Source organism: Mustela nigripes, chromosome 3 (genome assembly GCF_022355385.1).
Source record: "Mustela nigripes isolate SB6536 chromosome 3, MUSNIG.SB6536, whole genome shotgun sequence".
Classification (NCBI taxonomy): domain Eukaryota; kingdom Metazoa; phylum Chordata; class Mammalia; order Carnivora; family Mustelidae; genus Mustela; species Mustela nigripes.
Genome location: NC_081559.1, coordinates 193,248,149 through 193,266,738, shown reverse-complemented (window position 1 = coordinate 193,266,738; position 18,590 = coordinate 193,248,149). Strand labels below are relative to the sequence as shown.

Genomic DNA, 18,590 nt, shown 5'->3' with positions numbered 1-18,590 from the left:
AAACAAAAAAATTTGTTTTGTAAAAACAAATGGACTAAAAACCAACCAAACAAATAATCAAACAAAACAAACGAACTGTTAGCCCAAGGAGAATCAGATGCAGGACCCGGACAGGAATCCTCAGGTACTTGGGAGTTAAACTGTATTGAATGAGACATTGATTCTGTCATGGGGGACCCTGAGGCGGGCGACAGCTGGGCTTGGAGCTGTCTGGGGGTCCTGTTACTTCACTGTATACAACAAACCAGAATATTCTCCAGATCTTCTTAGCATAAGTAACGAGTGTTGGTAATTAAAAAAAGAAATAAAGAACGCTAACTGGGATGAGGTTAAAAAAAAAAAAAAAGATACAAGCGGAAAACATTTCCATTGTATTTTGAATTGAAACATACAAACCAGGAGCCAATCTTTTCGACCCAGAATGACGACCATCCTTGACTTTGGGTCCTCAGCACGGACTCTCTTGTCATTATCCTTATGACAGGAATAGCTCCCCAGTCACTATTTGCTGCCCTTCTTAAGGGTGGTTTGAGAGTACAGCAGCACCCGTGGGACGATTTCAATATAGAATCCTGGATCCTGGATCATTAGGGTATTTTTTCTAACCTTTCATAGCTGTCCTGCTACAGAGATCTGGATCGTGAGTTATCCTTATAATGTATTTTGAAGTCCTCACTTAAAGATCGCTCTTTTTCTTTGTCCACCTAAGTTTAATGAGGTCACCTAATGAATAATTAAACTGTGTAATTTCCATAGCGAACTACAACTTCCACAATGCAAACAGGTTTAAGAACAAGCATCTGGACCCCTTGTGCATCCTCCAGTAGAAGCAAAAAATCCCTAAGCTGTAAATATGTCTGTGTCATGGACCATGTGGTCTCTGTTGGAAAAACTCAGCCCTGCTGTGGTAAGGTGAAGTCAGCCACAGACAACAGGTCAACAAAGGGCTTCTGATAAAACTTTATTTGCAAAAACAGCAGAGGGCTGCCGTTTGCTGACCAAGGGTGGCTCCATCCCTGGGGTCTTTGGAACAGTAGACATTCAGGAAGGAATCCAGGGAGCTCTATTATCAATATCCAAAGATCCCTAATGATGACTGAGTATTTGTCCTATGTGGACCCAAAAATATCTCCTTGGTTGCACGTTTGTAGGTTCTCTGGGATGGGAGGTGGTGGATGGTTTTGCTTTCCCCTGTTGTTATTTCGTGTTGGTCTAAGTGGCGCTGTGTCAAGGCAACCTCAGATATCATGGGTTGTCACGTTACAGAGACACAGGGCATACCAAATTGTTGTCGGGGCAAACACAGGACCTGAGCATTCCAGTTTCTAAAGTTAAAGGAAACCTTTCAACATGACTGTATCAAGTGCTACTGCTTTTGAGAAAACATTTTAACGAAGGAGTAGTCAGCCTCCAATGTGGTCTAATCCTCATCTGTTCCCAGGGTGATGAGAAAAGTTCTCATCTCTTCATGACGTGTGACTGTTATCTTCCATTTTCTTCAGGGTGGAAATAAAACTCAGTTGTGGAGTTTTTACTGAGTTTAAGTAACACTTCATAAAGGAAGTGTCCTTTGGGTCTCCCAATTGGACACTTTTGATGGGATGATATATAAGATCTGCATAAAGGTGAATTAAATGTCAAAGTAATTTTGCTTTTTGCTTTTTTTGCAAGAAGCTAACATCACAACCCTTATGAATATGTCACTTGGTGTGGCCTGTAGATGAGAATGTAAAACCTGATGCCAGCATTTTATCGTGGAAGGAACAGTGATGGGAGAGACTGTAAAGTTGTCAGGGCCTCTGATGGTGGTAGAGACACAGATGACGTCAGAATGTTCACGCAGATAGAAGTGATGGCTCTGATGACATCATCTGATTTAGTAGCCTTGGTTGGCAGTGATGTGCATCTTTGATGAATATAATGGAGAAAGAAGTATGAGTTAGTGCAATTGGGCAAACAGTCTTTGAAAACACAAGCTCTGTGTCCCGGGGGAAAGATATACTAAAAGCGACCTACCGGTGGTAAAAAGTTTGGGATCCTCCAGACAAGAGGACGGTAATAATAGACCGTCTGTTCAGGTACTGGTCACCTTTTCACTTGCTTTGGGTCCTGTGTGCACAACAGCCCCAGATGCTCTGGTCTTGAGCCACATGATGAGGACCCGAATTTCAGGCAGTGTAGGGACAGAGTGTAGAGCTGGACCCAAGTCTTGTGGACTCCCAAACCCAAATATCTTCTCCCCCCAGACTTTTCCTACTTTAATTCCCCCCGAGTCTATGTCATACAGCCAAAATGAGCCCCTCTCTGCCCACCCACCCATGTGATTGTGCTCTGCCTGGGGCACCTCCCTGCAGGGGGTAGGAAGGGAGACATGCCTGGAAAGCCACGAGGCAGAAGCACCCATTGCTTCCAACCAAAGACAGCCCATGAAGGCAATTCTGCATGAAATCACATACTTCCAGAAAAGCCGATCTGAGATTTAATGGTGTTTTTCTGTCTTGGATCTTTTAGGGGAAGGAAGGTCCTCCTGGCCCCCAAGGCCCGTCTGGATTACCCGGAATCCCAGTAAGTGGTATTACAAAACAAACAAACAAACAAACAAAAAATGCCTGGTTTCTCCACTACAAAAATGGGCAAACAAAAAATAGATTTGCCCACTGTTAGAACAATGCATGGTTCTTAGGGGAATTTCCAGTGCTCCAGAAAATGAGGATAATCCCTAACCAAAGCCAGGTATGGTTATGGTTAATGTTGCATGCATTGTCTCATGCAACAGGCATTGCTGACCTGTGTAGATAGCGTTTCCCTCTGTCCACACATGCACATACGTGTAGGTGCAGAGTTGAGCCAGCCCACGCACACGTGTGCCCAACTCTGACGATCCTCTCGGATGGTAGAAACAGCTTCTGCTCCCCACACTGGTGTTAAATGTTGATGAGCTCATCAGATTTTATGTACACTCTACCCCACAAATACACCATAATATATGTGATCACTCCTCTGTTGCCACAGAAATCACACGGTTATTGGAAAAAGACTGTAATAAGCTAGTTTGCATGTCTAGTGCTTTCCCGTTTTCTGTATGATGGTCCACAAAGGTGGGGTCTACCTCTCGGGTATAATATTGTATGAGGTTCTTGATACATAACCACCAAATTTCTTTCTATAAATACTGTTCTGGACTTTTATATCCAATATGTCTCTCAGTGGGGTGGAGCTCTTCAGGGTGTTACTAATAAGACGGGTGCAGAGAGGCTATGTGCTACTGTCTCCATGGAGTATGAATCCCTGTGGGGCTTGTGGTCTGGCCTGGGCCGACTGCAGGGGCCTCTACTGGCCACAGCTCCCCACCCCTGCCCTGCATAACGATGTGTTTTATTGCAGACACACTGGCTTCCTTTGGTTCCTAAAATGCTCTGCAGCCTCTCCTCTCCCTACCACAGGACCTTTGCACATGCGTTTCTGTCTATCCAGAATGCCCCTTCTTCCTCATGTCTTCTACCAGTGGATGCCTTTGATTCTTCCCACTCATCCCAGGCATCAGCCCTAGGAAGTTTTCACTGCTCCCTAGCCCCAGGCTAGGGCAGGCTCTCCTAGTTTCTTTTTCTTTTTCCTGAGTACCTATCTCAGCTGTTGTCACATCTTTATTTGTGTAATGGTTTGATCAGTGACCACCTCCTCCATTATTCATTGATTGGTTTGCTCATTCAGCAAACTCTGTTTAGGAGCCTACTGTTGGCTAGACCTGGGGACATTACGGTGGAGTGCCTGCTCACCAGGGCGGTGCTCTAGGTCTTGGGTTCTGGAAGACCAGGTTTTTGCTTCCCACACATAATGAACACCCAGAAAATACTAATTACAGAAACAGATGGTTGAACAAACTGCTGTGGGAGAGCCCTTCCTCCTAGAGTATCTGACAAGGTCCCCCACCCAGCGAGGAGGCATTCCAGGGCACCATCGGTAGTGCTCCCTACAGCCGTGCGATCCTAAGGTTGAGTAACCTGCGCAGGGTGCTCAGACCTGAAAACACGGGCTGGGTTGTGAAGCCCCTTTAGTCTAAACTGCAGCCCAGTAGCCTAGCCTATTCTGGCAGCTGGGAAGAATTGACTGATTTCATTCTAGTGGTGGTAAAGCTGGGGAGAAAAAATCCGGGTTTGGCTTTTGTGCTGACCCCTTATAACTGAAGTCCTCGTGCGCAGGAGAAGAGAGACCTGACCTTTGCTGTGACTGTGTGTACCATGCTGACCCCATGCTGGGGCTCAGACCTGAGCCAAGCCTGGGGGTATGCCCATGAACGGACCCTGCTTTCCTGTCTCTCACCCCATCCCCACTCCAGCTGCCCTGAACTGCTTTGCTCCTTCCACAGCATTTGTCTCAGAAACACTCCCTCCCCCTCTGCCTGGACAATAAGACTCATCAGAGCTTTCCTGTGCGTGGTGTTCACTGCCCCACAAGTCTCATGCAGAGAGCTCTCTGCACATTAATGCATCCATTCCATGCCTCGGGCCCCCTTAGTCACTCATCCCAAGGTCCGGCTGGACGTTATGTTCTCCAGGAGGCACCCCGAGCCTCCCCAGCGGCTTAGGTAGAACTCTGTGCTGTGTATCAGGATCTCTCAGCCCCTGTGCCATCACAGCCCTGAGGGCGTGCAGCCCCACTCACCTGGTCATTTCTGTCCACCTGTGCCACCCCCCACCAGCACAGCACCAAGTACCGACCCAGGCCAGCGTTCAAGGTACCAGACGGACCCAGCCCTCATCCTCGCTGGTGTGCAGCCTGGGGGTCTCATGGAGAAGCCAAAGAGAAAAGGAAGGAACTACTGACACAAAATGTGGTGTGCTTGTGACACAGGGGGACCCAGGGGGCCACAGAGCCCAGGGGAGGATACTCAAGCCAGATCCGGAGGGATAGTTGGGGAGCTGACACTCAAGGGGAGTGTTCAAGGTCAAGTAGTCTAGGCAAAGAAGGGTGAGAAGGGGCAGGAAGAAGGCATTTCAGTAAAAGGAGCAACTTATAAACGACACAGACATATTTCCGTACAGGAACTGGTTAGAGGAAATGCTGAATAAGAAGAAGTGGCTTCCAGGGCGGGTAAGGGCTGGGAGAGGCACCGTGTAACCTGTCGCTGGCCCTCACTGGGCGCCCACATGCGTCTCCCCAAGTAGAGCAACACACCCTATCTTCTCTTAAGCATCAGCTATGCACCATGCTCTGCACCAGAAGACCCTCCGTATTCCTCTGCTGCAGGATGTGGGGGCGTCCCTACAGTTCACTGAGGGTGCAGACACAGGCCCGGAGATGTTGAAGGAATCAGCAGCCTGTCGGCGCGGGGCAGCCCTACCCTCCCGCAGAGCCGCGTCTCCTTCTCAAGGGATTCGACTGGCCACCCTCCACCCACTGCGTTTTCCCCAGTGGCCCTTGTGCCGCTCCCGGGGACCGCGTGTCTGTGCCAGGAGGCCTGGGGTCTCCTGCTGGCCTCCAGCCAGAGTCTGCGAGACAAGGAGGCCCTTGTCTCCTCTCATGGCATCAACTTCGGCTTCCATGCACGGGCCGCTGTTCCATGCACGGGCCGCTGTTGCATGCACAGGAAGTGGTTTCGGGAACTGGACTCTTAACTTAGAAGAGGATCAGTGCAGGGGCACCTGGGGGAGCTCCGGCAGTTGAGCGTCTGACTCAAGGTTTTGGCTCAGGTCATGATCTCAGGGTCCTGGGGTTGAGCCCTGTGATAGGCTCTGCGCTGGGTGTGGATCCTGCTTGGAATTCTGTTTCTCCCTCTGCCCCTCCCCCAATCTCTCTGCTTCTCTGGGAACAAAGAATGCGGAAGAGGATCAGCGTAGCCTGACCCCCCAGCAGCCCTGCAGGTGTAGCTGGTCAGGGCGGCTACGGCAGAAGCAGCGCTCCTGAGGAGTTCCGGGAGCCACCGAGCATCGGCCAGCAGTAAACTTCGATGGCTGTCCCCAGCGGCTTTCCAGCAGTGCCAAAACCCTGACGCTGAAGGCAGTGATGAGGAACCACGCTCGGTTTTACCAGTGCCTGCAGCAGCGGGAGCACCCCCGTGGCTGGCACTGTTTACCGCTGCCTGGTTTGCTCTGCAAGCAGAAGCTACCGTTCTCGGCTCCCTGGGTGACTCAGCAGAGCAGGACCGGCATTGCTTTTTAGGAAGAGGGCACTGGGGAGCCAAGAATACTAGTAACTTACCCAACATCTTATGCCTAGTAGTGCAGGCGGGGCTCGGACCTTGCCTGGTTTGACTCAGTTTCCCCTCTCTCCTGCTGCCTGTGGCTTTCTTTTCCCAGACCCCACCCAGGGCAGGTGGCCCAGGATCGGAATCCAAGTCTGTGTGCTGTCATAGCCCTTGCACAGGATTATGATTCCATTTGCAAAGACTCCTGAAGAATACTGGTCTCTTAGATTAACGTGAGGCTTATGAGACCTCCCTTGGAGCAGGAGGTTGGTTACAGGGAGGGGAAAACTCAGCTAGATTTCAGGGAAAGAAAGGCCAAGCGTCCACGGCCATTCTGTAACCCACGCAGAATCCTCGCTGTCATTCCCTGAGCCCCGTGTGCCCCCGGGTCTGTGCCCCGCGCTCTCCCGCGTCCGGCCCCCTCACCATCGGAAGCTGCGTCCTTACCCCTCATCGCTGCGCTCGGTCCAGGAGGCCCAGCCATGAGGCGCTGTTGCCCAAACTTTGACTTCAGGAAGTGTCCAGTCCAGGGCTGCTTTAGATCAACGGCTCTAATAATGATGCCGTTGCAATTCAGTGCTTTTCCGCTCTGTGCCAGGCACTGTGGATCTGAGATCAGAGCTGACCTGCGGTGTTGGGAAGGAACCACGCAGTCAAGCCAGTCCGTCTGTGGACACACCCCGGAGCCCTGAAGTGTGGCTGTGACTGTGCACGAGGCACGCGCTTCCAGCAGAACCCCCTCGTTCCTCCCAGCACGTTCGGCTGGAGATGACCTTTAATTTGATTCTCTTGCAGGGGGAAGAAGGCAAAGAGGGCAGAGATGGAAAACCAGGTCCCCCTGGAGAGCCGGTAAGCGACGCTAAACTTCCTCCTGTTGTATGGGTGCACCTAGTCACCTCTCAGCAGCAGCTGTCCTGTGTCAACGAGCTGCTGGGACGCTGGGACGCGGGCCTAGTAAGAGTTACTTCACTCATTTGTCCTGGCAGCCCTGCAGTGTGAACACCGCTGTCCCCATTATACAGCCGAGAAAACCGAGGCTCAGGGAAGTGAAGTGACGGGCCCAAAGTCACAGGACGGGCTGGTGACAGAATCAGAACCTGATCCCAGGGCTTCTACCTGTCCTCTGCGTTTTCTCTTCCTGCCCCGTGCAACTTCTACCCCGTTCACACGGGAGGGGAGCTGGGGCAGGGGAGCCCCCGCTGCTGTGGGAACCTGGTGCCCGGAAGCCCGTTATCCCCATGGAAAGCCTGGGCATCTCCCCCACCTCCAGGTATGGGAGTTTGCCCTTTCTTCGGTTCTGGCCCAGAGCCCGAGGGATTGTTTTGTTTTGTCTTTTACCTTTTTCCTTATTCTTGAATGTCCCCTGTGTGGGGCACCCAGGGAGGCAGACCGCGTGCACGCGAGCGCATCTCTGCCTCGGCGGCTGTCGGCTGGAAGAGCGAGCGCTTTCTGCACATGCGGCTCTGTGGCCTCTTCGTGGTCCTGCCGCAGCTGGTCTCTGCTCTCTCTCCTGTGGGTCTTCATGGCCGGTGGTGACACATGTCTGTCTCCCCAGGTCCCTTCCACAGCCTCAGGCTCGAGGGGAAGCTGGAAGGTTGGTGTGTAGGGTTCGAGGCCTGGCTCCCCACAGGCCCCCCAGTAGGAGACCGGTTAGCGATGGGCCCCAGCCGTTTGCATTCTAAGCAGCCCCCGGGGAAGGAGGGGGATGTCCTCCAGGCACTGCCGTGAACCTCCTTGGAGATGCATCCATACGTAAAAGAGCAAAGGTGCAGAGCAGTCTGCCCAGCTGGCCCCATTTCATGCAAAAGCCTTCGTGTATTCTTCGAGTGTTTGCATGACGACGGCCGGGGGCTCTAACTGTCGCCACCACACACGGGAGGGTGATTCTGGGCAGAAGGGCCACAGGGACACAAAGGCAACTTTGGCTCCGTAGTGAGTCGTTGTACCGTGGAGCCGTTGGTAGGCGTTGCTTGCTGATATCGTGGAGTTAAAAATGAACTGGACTACTTTATGCCAAAACGAAAGCCACAGCCAGAGGACCCTGGCTCCAGATGCTGGCTCCGCTCCAGACCAGCATGGGGGCCCCGGGTGAGTCAGGCAGAGTTTCCCAGATGCTTTCTCGATAGAACGAGAGTCACAGTAGCCACCTGGCAGAGTTGCCGGAGAATCCAATGAGGTGAGAAACGGTAGAAGGCATCGGGCTCGTCTCGCCGTTAAGTTTTTCAGCGAATCCCTTTCTGACAGCACCCCTGGCCGTGACTCCCGGAGAGGTCAGAGCTGCAGTGCCCTTAGGGCCACGAGGTGGGACAACATAACAGGTTCTGCCGCGAGGTTTATGTCCCGTGTAATTTGTCTGGTCATCACCTGTTGCGACTCGTTCTGAGTCTTATGCAACTTGCCAGAAGCACCTTCTTGAACATTCTTCACCGCGTGCCAGATGCCAGAACGGGGAGACGCTGCTGAGAGTGAAGAAAAGTGCTTGTGGCAGCGAGCAAAGTCTGAAGCACCTGCCAAGCCGCTAGAGGCTGAGTCCCAGCGGGACGGCCCGTGGCGGGCACATGGCAGTTAGAGGGATGTGGATGTGGAGGGGAGAGAGGACGAATGTTTCCGCCGGGTCCCCGCCTCGGGCTGGGGTACTGATGCTTGCTTCCATTTTCCACTGTTATCCCCGGAAAATCCCCATGAGGCCTGGTGTCATTATTGCCCCAGATGAGGAAATGCACAGAGAGGTTAAGTAGCTGGCCAAGGTTACACAGCGGGTAAATGAAGCTGCCAGGACTCATGCCCCGGAGGCTGACCCCAGAGGTCAGTACCGCAGAACTAGAAGTCAGCTTCTCTGCGGGCGTGTTATTCTGAGAGCTGACGTTTATGGTACGGGAGGACTGGGGCCCGTGGTCTTCATTCGGTCTGTTTATGGACCACCTCCTCCAGGCAGACCTCGGGCATAGAGCAGAAAGAGACCAGGTCTGTTCTTGGCACGCAAGGGGACATCAGTCCCTGAAGAGGCAGAGCTGGTCCTGCTGGAAGAGGCGGCTCAGCAGTTCCCACCTAGGGACGTTCCAGAGCCCTCCAGGCACCCATTCTGGAATCGCCGCCTGTGGCCAGTGTGAAGTCTTCTCTGTCCGAACTGCTTGGGAAGTTGGCATAGGGATGAGTGGCATCGGATCCCAAGGTAGCAGGATTTGTTGCAAGTGAGGGCTTTGGTAAGCAGCCCCAGGAAGCACCGGGGGCAGGAGGAAATGAGACAAAGAGAGAAAGAAAGCCATGGACCTCAGGCAAGTGAGTGAGCCACTCGGGCAGGCAGATGGGCCACAGTCATTGGAAACCCTCTTGGAAATTGTGAGGAGCGTACTTGCCATCCTGCTCCTACCCCGGCCAGGCTCTTCACCCGTCCAGAGACTTGAAGCCCTTTGGACATTGGGGATTGCTCCGGGAGGCAGTAACTCGCACATTAACTTGCATGCCTCAGTGTCACGTACCCCGAAGGCTGATCTACGCCCAGCCATCAGCCTGGGCGGGAACTGTTTAGCGCTGACAGGTGTCCTCCTCAGTGAGCCAAGGGGACCTGCCTGGGAAGAAGCATTTGCACCAGGAGTAGGTCCCTTGTCTTCATGTTGGTGTAGCCCTTCAGTTCCCACGTCTCAGGGACGTGGATGGCCAGACAGAGTCGTAGACAGGTCGGTAGGCGGATGATGGGTGGAGGACCGGATGTGGATAGGTAGATCTGTAGACACACGGGCAATTTTTTGAGTTGCCTGTTGTGTAATCTTTTTTAGGAGGTGTTTGAACCATGATTATGGTGTAGGATGATGTATGGAGACTTTGAAGCCAAAATACCTGCATTAGAATCCCAGCAGTGGGACCTTGAGCAGATCACTTAACCTCTCTATGCCTCAGTGTTTTGCCCGGCGGATAACAGCGATGCCTCCCTCAATGGGTTGTAGTAAGGACTCACCGACTTACTGTGCGAGACGCTCGTTTTGTGTCTAGAATGGGGAAATCCCTCAAGAGTTACTCACATTACCGTTTTCCTGCTGGTGACTTGGGCCAACGAGGGCCATGTCAGTTGACTGTGGAAGGTGGGGGAGGCCAGCTAGGTGGTGCACGCCCAGTCACCAGGGAGTGACCGGCGAGGGCGACTGCTGATTGCCACGAGAACAGACCCAGGGAAGGGAAGGGACACCCAAGATCACACGGGGTCAAGTGCCACCCCATCTTCCATCAGTCAGACAGGCCTGGTCACCCCTCCCTTTCCGTCCACACCCCCACACTGACCAGCCTGGACCAGTACCCAGTTTCACACTGGCTTGTGGCTGAATCTGTCCAGGGCAGCACCAGGACACTGGTGGTGAGGACTTTGAATATCCCCAGTGTCCCCATAACTTCACAGAGTTAGGAGAAGCTGGGCTGGGGACAGGAGGGAGACAGCAGGCTTCCCTGTCCACGGCAGCTGCTGGGTGAGAAAGGCATCCTTTGGGCTGGTGAACGAAGCTGGGATTCAGGCCGGCTGTGCCGTTCATTAACTCCGCGAGGCCCTACCTTCTTCGAGCCTCAGTGGCCCCTGGCGTCCCATGCAGTCCTCGATGGCTGCCCTGAGGCTCTTCTGTGAATGGGTACAGAGTCACTCCTAACTGGGATGTCTGCATAATTGTGCATCCAGACCAGAACGCTTCTGAGAACGATCAGGGGCCACCAGGAGCCCTGGGTGCAGAGTCCACACCTGGGTGACCAGCAGAGTCCGAGGAGCACCATAGCTGGGTCCACGGCGGTGACTGGCGTGCCCCACGGTGGAGCAGAGTGCCCGCGGAGGGGTCGGCCGGGGTCAGAGACTGGCTGGCAGAAGTGCTAACGCCGTGCGTGACGCCCGGGTGGGGAGCGGAAGGAGCCTTATAACGGTCTCACCGAAGTCCTCTCTACTCTCAGGGCAAAACGGGAGAGCCGGGTCTGCCAGGACTGGAGGGAGCCCGAGGCCCACCTGTAAGTGCCAGCGTGTGTGTGTGTCTCTGTGTCTGTCTGTGCATGTGTGTATGTCTGTGCATGTGCATGTGTGTATGTCTGTGCATGTGTGTGTGTGTGTGTCTCTGTGTGTGCGTGCACAGGCACGTTGTCCGTGTAGAACGCTGCCGCAAGCCCTGTGGCTCATGCACTGCACCCACCCAACCCCGGATTTCCAGAAGTCCCTCTCTTCCAAGGCATCAGTGCTCCTGCAGAGTAGTAAGTTCAGTTCTTCCAAGAGCATGGCCGTAAAACGTATTTTCAAACTTACAGCCGTTGTTGCCATGTTGTTATTCTAAGTTTTCTTTGTTCTTAACCTATTCGGTGTGATTTTGATGGGCTTTTTCTGGATGATAGGACCTAAAAATGAATCATAGTTCTGAACACTTTCCATGGCTAAATGCCCCCCGCCGATTGTAAAAGTAACCCATTCCCATTGTATACCAGTGACAAGTGGTAATAATACAAAAAGAATAAGAAAAATAATGTTACGGAGAATGAAAGAGTTACTTGTAACTCTGAACATGGAGGTAAAGCTCTGTGAACATTTCCATGTGTTCTTTCTAGATCCTAGGAATGTGTGTATGAAGTCTGTATGAATTCTCCTTCTATGTATGAATTCTGACATTTCTGTTTATATGTCAATCTATTTCCAGCTGCCAGGCTCGTCGTGTACATGTAAACATACGTGGATGATTGTTCTGTATCTTCTGTATTTGGGGGTTGGCTTTTGTTTTGTTTTGTTTTTACTAAATGCTTACTTTTTCATAATTGAAAAATTGTTTACATAATTACATAAATTTTTTTTAGAAAAATTATATTCTTTGTTATGACGATCTTAAAACCCACGTATCTGGCAAGAAGTGGGAGATCAAAGTGCCCCTTCTATTTCCTTAATGTATTTTTCTGTGAAAATCAGTAACTCATCAGGCTAACCTTCGGTAAGGAGGAACTGAAACCCAGAAATCAATTTCCTGTTTCCTCAATCTCCTTGCCTGTCACCGGGTTGTACTAAGAGAGCGAATCTAAGAATGGAGGATACTACTTCCTGTGGTGGGATGAAAATACAGAATTAGTGATTATTTTTGTTGGTTGTTGTTGTTGTTATTTATTTATTTATTTATTTATTTATTTATTTATTAACGGTGGTTCCTGGCTTTTTGGAGGAGAGGGTCTTCCTTCTACCCAGGGGGATCCATTTTCTGGGCGCCATGCTGAGGCAAGACCCAGTTCTCAGTTGAGACTTGCAGTGAATCCTACCTCACGGCAGGGGCAGAGGTTAGACACCCACGGAGGTGAAGGAAGACCCACGTTTTCTGGCCGGCAGGGTGTAAGTCAGAGAGCCAAGCTTTGAAGAGCCACACACACTTTGAGATAGATAAATATGGGTTCAGCTTTCGCTTGGTCATTTACTAACTTTCCATCAGGGGACCATTCTGAACCTCTGTTTCTTCTTCTATGAAGTGGGGATTGGAATATGTCTTCCAGAATTCTGTTGGGCAGTCGTATGTGTTAAAGGAGACGATGGAACGTGCAGTTCTCAGCCAAGTGCTTGGCTTGCTTGGCTTCTGGCAGAAGCCCCGACGGAGTGAGCAGAACAGTGGAGAATGGGAGGGCCTCGGGTCTGAGCAGACCTGCTGGATCTGAGTCGGATTACTTTGCGGCTCTGGGCCTCTGAGCAGGTGTTTTTCTCTCTCGAACCTCAGCTTTCTGCTGTGTGAAATGGAGATTATTACACCGTCAGCTTGGTCCGGCTGTTAGAAATGATCGCATCAGCTCTGCTAACAGCTTCCACTCAGCTCCCAGGGCTGGGGGCTTAGGTAGTCTGTCTCCAGGCTGCTGTTCTGTGCAGGGAGGCCCAGCACCGTGGCCCAGGACAAGGGTGTTGGGTGGCATGGGCCACAGCCCTAGGAAGGAGGAAGGTACCCCGAGACCCGCCCTGGGAGTGAAGGCAGTGTTGTTATCTGCAAGGGAAGCATCTGCCCCAGGGGCCGGGCTGAGGGGGTGCAGGCCGATGGTGTGAGGTCAGGAAGATGAAGATCAGGAGACACGTAGGGTGACCCCTCGACTCTCTGGAGCATTTGTGGGACCAGCCCTTCTGCTCTGCTCCTGGCGCCCCGATCATCCTGTCAACCAGCATCCAGGGCCTGGCCTAGCCTGGGCTCTAGAACGGGAGGTGTCCGGTGAGCCGCGGTGAGAAGGGGCAGTGTTCAGCTGGACCGTCACACCATGTGCTACCCCTTCCCACCTCATCAGCCTGCTTTTTGGTGGAATAACTTCTCTTTCCTCTAGGGCTTCAAGGGACACACCGGCGACTCTGGCGCACCTGGTCCCCGGGTAAGTGGGCATCCGGCCGTGGAGGTCCACCCAGGCGGACTGAGCTGGTCCTTCCAGATGGAGGGCTCCTGGCCCTGCAGGCCGCCGCAGCACCTGGTCCCCTGATAGAAGACAGCAGAGCAGGCATCATGGGAAGCATCATCCCCAGTCATGGTCTGGTTTTTCTAAATGCTCTTTCTGGAGGCCAGACATTGAGGTGTGACCTATCGGACCCAATCAGCGGGAGTGGGGGTGCCCCTTTGTGACTGTGTTGTGCACATGCTGTGCAACAGGCCCAGGGCTATTGTGGAGGGAGCTTTGGTGCATCCCGGGGGGGAGACCCAGGAGCCCACACTCTTACCCTTTGGCCTCTTCCCTGACCTTTCGATGCCCCAAATGGAAGGAACCTTGGGGGGCCACCGGTTTGACCCCTTGCTGTGCTCTGTGTCATGATGGGAAAGCTAAGATGTTTGATGGGTCAGCGGGCGAGGAGGCAGAACTCCAAGCCCATTCGCCTGCCCCTGCGGCTGGTGTTCACTGGGCAGCTCGGAGAGGCACGTTAGGGCCCCGCAGATGGCTGCTCCGGCCCCGATTCCGTGGGGCTCTTCCTGGTGGGCCGTGCTCCTGGCTCCTTCCCTGCCAGGTGTGCAGAGGCCCGGCAGGTGGCATTCCGTGTTCTCGTCCCTCACAGCGGGTGTTCTGTTTCTGCTTCGCCCTTTCAGGGAGAGCCTGGTGCCATGGGGCCCCCTGGCCGGGAAGGGTCACCAGGAAAAGATGTAAGTGCGGGGCTCCTGTGGGGTTGGCTGGGCCTGCGGAGGGGCGGGGAGAAAGAGGAAATTGTGCATCACTTAGAGGCCAGGAGAAACCCCCAGGGCGGCCAGGGGCGTGGCCTGAAGCGGAGTCTGAGCACTGGTCTGTGTTGTCCCACCTGCCGGCCCCTGGGGGCCTCCCTGGAATCTGGAGGGGGCCTGGGATCTGGGTATCCAGCCTGCGGTCGGTGCCCGAGGCACAAATGGCAGCGAAGAAGGCCTTGCTGACTTCATCGCGAGTAGCTTTTGGTGTCGGGTCTGGCCTCACGGAGGCGGCCTGTCGGGTCTGGCCTCACGGAGGTGGCCTGTCAGGTCTGGCCTCACATGAGCCGGAACCGCGGCGTCTCTCCTGGGTTGTTTCCCGAGCTCCACCTGCTGCAGCCCCACGAGCCCATCACAGCCACCATAACCGCGAGCCCCTGGCCCTTGGTACTGCTCACCTGCTCCCCCTGACTTTTGATGCAGGGATCAGGCACGATGTCTCTTACTAGAGTTGGACAGACAGAAACACCGAGACCCAGAGGGGTCCAGGACTTAGGGGCTGTTGGAGGTGGGAGGAGGTGGCCTGGGGCTGCAGCTGTCTGCTCCGCAGGGCCGGGGGGAGCAGATGTCATACGTGACATCCTCCAGGGCCTGTCTGACACGTGTGTACAACACCTGCCATCTTGGGGTGGATGTTCAATCAGGACCATGAGCACGGGGTCCCGGGATCCCAGTACCTCCTTCACGACCTGCCTTTGAACCTTGGTGGAGGACATGGTGCCCGTGGCTATTGATGCCCACGGACTTCTCAGCTGGCCTGGTACCTGAGACGGTAGAGCTAGAAGGGTCTAGAGGAAACACCTCCCAGATCCAGGTCTTTCCTCAGTAGTAGGGTCCGCTTGAGAAAAAAAGTCACACCCCGTGCGCAGCTAAAAACTGAGCTGTTGCGTTGACCCAGGCGGAGCCTGTCCCCAGCCCCAACCCCAAAGACACCCCGATCTCTCCAGGCCCAAGAGCAGCTTGAAAACCCATCCCCTCTCAATTCAGCTACAGCAGAGTGTATGGAAGGAGCTCCCCAGGCGGGAGTGTGGCTGAGCCCAGCTCCCCCCGCGGGTCAGGGAGCAGCTGGGACAGGAGCCTGGGATGCCAGATCAGGGGACAAAGGCTTTCTCCCCACCTTCCTTGCTCTAGGTAGGGCTCTCTTCATTTGCAAAGCTCCATTCTTAGAGTGGTTGAGTGTTTGGGGTTTTCATTCATAACATGGGAGAGACTTAACATGCCGTGAGACCAATCGGAAAATAAGGTGGGTCTGAGTCGCCTCCGCTGGACACCCCGGCAGAGGCTGGGGGCATGGGTCGCCTTCTTCTCACTGCGGCAAACGGGGGTTGGGTCACTGTCCAGTGAGTTGGAAACAGAACTGCAAGGCGGCTTCTCTTCTCTGGCTGGCTTCCCTTAGTTCAAGATGGTGCTCCGGGAAATCACTGTGGGATCAGGTGCAAAGTGTCGAAGCGAGTAAATAAATAAAGTGTGTTCCCGCCTTTACTCCTCTGCGGGAGATGAGTCTGCGGGAGATGGTCTGCGGAACCCCTGGAGATTATCGAGGGAGCGTTTGGACAGCTAGTTGGTTCTCTCGGGGAAGTAGACGAAGTTTGGCCCACATTTGAAACTGTCTCTGTCCGTCCCCCCCAGGCAGCCACTCTGTGATAACCTGATATCTCTCTGTTCCAGGGAGACGCTGGACCCCCAGGGCCACAGGGTCCCCAAGGACTGAGGGGCCACCCGGTGAGTGTTTCAGGCTGTTACCACGGTGACATTGGGTTGGTTCACCAACTCCATGTGTTGTTTACAAAGGGCAGAACGTCAGAGCAGCTGGAAAAGAACTGTGGCCCGAGCCCCACTCGTGCCTCCCACCCACAGCCCAGGCTGTTTTCTGGGACCACCTGCCTTCCTCGCAGACATGTGAAAGCAGCCACCTGGCATGGTGGGCGCCCTGGAGGACTTCCCTGTAGGTCATTCTCATGTCTAGTGTGTGATCTGTGTATTAGCTTCCTGGGGCTGCCGTAAGAGCCACACATTTAGTTGCTTCCACAACAAATGTATTGTCCCACACTTCTGGAGGCTGGATGTCCAAGAATTTTCCTGGAAGCCAGAAGTCCAGGATCAAGATGTGGGCAGGGCTGGCGGCTTCTGAGGGCTGTGAGAAAGGCGCTCACTTCCACACTTCTCACTTTGCTTCTGGTGGTTTCCTGACGATCTCTGATGTTCCTTGGCTTGTGCAAACATGGCCCTGACCTCTGCCTCCCTCTTGATCTGGCATTATCCCTGTGGGCCTGTCTTTATGTCCAAATATCCCCCTTGTATAAGAACACGGGTGGTATTGGATTGGGGCTCACCCTGCTCCAGAATGACCTCGTTAAACTAACTATATCCACAGTGACTTCATTTCCAAATGAGGTCCTATGCGGAGACAGCATGGTTCTGATCCATACTGAGGATAAAAGGAACCATGCAGAATTCAAATGAGAAGAAGACTCTCTTTCCAGCCCAGCCTCTGCACTGCAGAGGGAGCCGGTGCTGATAGCATCTTGTGTGTATTTTAAACTACTTCCGGCGCACTTATAAGCATACTGATAGAATATGTGTTCGTTACACAGGACTCTATCTAGGTGGCTGTCTTGTTTCGTGTGTGTGTGTGTTTGTGTGAGAGAGAGAGAGAGAGAGAGAGAGAGAGAGAGAGAGAGGAGTAAACCGGTGAGTAACTTAGATGTATACGGGCTTCCTGGGTCCAGGGTGCTCAGCTGGTAAGAGCTGTAGGCGGGATTTAAACCCAAGACTTTCTGACACCAAGTTCAGTGCTCTGCACCCGCCATGGTTATGTTCTTTGTCTCCAGGACCCTACAGGAGGTGCCCAGGGCAGGTCTTAGGCATTGGAATACTGCATCTTTTTGGATCTCACTCGAAGGAGCCACGTTCTCCCCTGATGGGGCCACAGTGACTCACATCCCACTCCCTACCCTAACTCAGCAACTTGTGGGGGGACAGGGTGTCCAGACGCCTTCTACACCCTCAGCCCTGGTCCCAGTGGGCTGAGGAAGGGCACGGAGGACAGCCTTCAGACTGGGATGCAGGCAGCCTTTCAGCTGGGGGGCAGGTGTCCCGTGTGGGTACTGATGTGCGCTGGGGTTTGGTTCCAGGGCAAAATCCATGCTCGAGGCAGGGTACTCCTGCTTTTTAGGTTCCAGCGCTGCCCTGGCTTCCTATGTCCCGCTCCGCAGCAGCAGCTCACTGACCGCACCCACCTTCTCTCTCTAGAATGTGGCATTTGTTCATCCGACAGCATGCTCAGGGTTGCACAGCTGAGTGGTGTGCCCTGTGTCCACTCTCCCACTGCGGGGTCCATCTGCTGATCATGATGTCAGGGACCCGGAGGCTATGCCCAGCTGAGGGTCTTCACCAATGACAGTCCCTGGGGGCTGGCCCCAAAGCTCTCTGGGTTATGCGTTCCCAGGGGGGCGGTGTCACCCCCAGGGGGCAAACACTGGTTCCTGGGATGCCAAAACCCCTTTCTTTTTATGTATCTCACACAGATATGCATGTCGACCAGAAACAGATATCCAGTAAAGCTGAGGTCTTAAGCTTCCATGTGGGATGAGGAGGGTAGGCAGGAGTGTAAGGACAGGAAGGTAGAGAAACCCAGGTCTCGGCCTGCAGGCATAGAGTGGCGGCCACTGGGGTCCCTCCTGGCCCCTCATAGAGCTTCCTCCTCCAAGCTCGGTAGTTAAGCTCCTGTCCTCCTGTCCTGCGGTGTCCTACTTGTTCGGGGGATGCAGGCCTCTTGCTGTCGCTATCCCCTGGGCCTGTTTCTATTCTGGAAAGTAAGGGGAAGTCACACACCCCAGCAGTTAAACTGGTGAAATGATGGAACAGCGCCCAGCCCTCAGAAAGGGCCCCCCCGGTACATGGCCGGTGGTCACCCTGGGGCTCCATGCTGAGCTCTGCTTTTGGAGGAAGGAGGGACTTGACTCTGAACCCCCTGCAGGGCCTCCTAGCACACAGTAGTGCTCTGTAAGTCCTTGATGAATGCTAGCGTGTTCAGGGGCACAGAAAAGGGAAGGAAAACCATGTGTGGGGGCGAGTGAGGGGTCCAGGATGGGTGAGGGGAGGAAGCCCAGGGCCTCACATGCCACACGCAGGAGGTGGGGAAAGCCCGAGGTCTCCAGAGGTGCTTTCATGTTTTTCTAATTTGCTCCCATCAGTTCTGAGTGACCACATAAGGACTTTGTAACCAACAGTAATGGCGTGAG

At 53.6% G+C, this 18,590-nt stretch overlaps 1 protein-coding gene across 1 annotated transcript in view; it reads left to right on the top strand.

Moving 5' to 3' along the window:
- The window catches only part of COL22A1 (collagen type XXII alpha 1 chain), a 236,498-nt gene that overhangs the window by 200,396 nt on the left and 17,512 nt on the right, over positions 1-18,590 (top strand). Inside the window, exons 47-52 of the mRNA XM_059395531.1 lie at positions 2,512-2,565; positions 6,980-7,033; positions 11,108-11,161; positions 13,472-13,516; positions 14,218-14,271; positions 16,015-16,068. Coding sequence (XP_059251514.1) covers positions 2,512-2,565; positions 6,980-7,033; positions 11,108-11,161; positions 13,472-13,516; positions 14,218-14,271; positions 16,015-16,068 — 315 coding nt within the window. The remainder of the gene's footprint in view (positions 1-2,511; positions 2,566-6,979; positions 7,034-11,107; positions 11,162-13,471; positions 13,517-14,217; positions 14,272-16,014; positions 16,069-18,590) is intronic.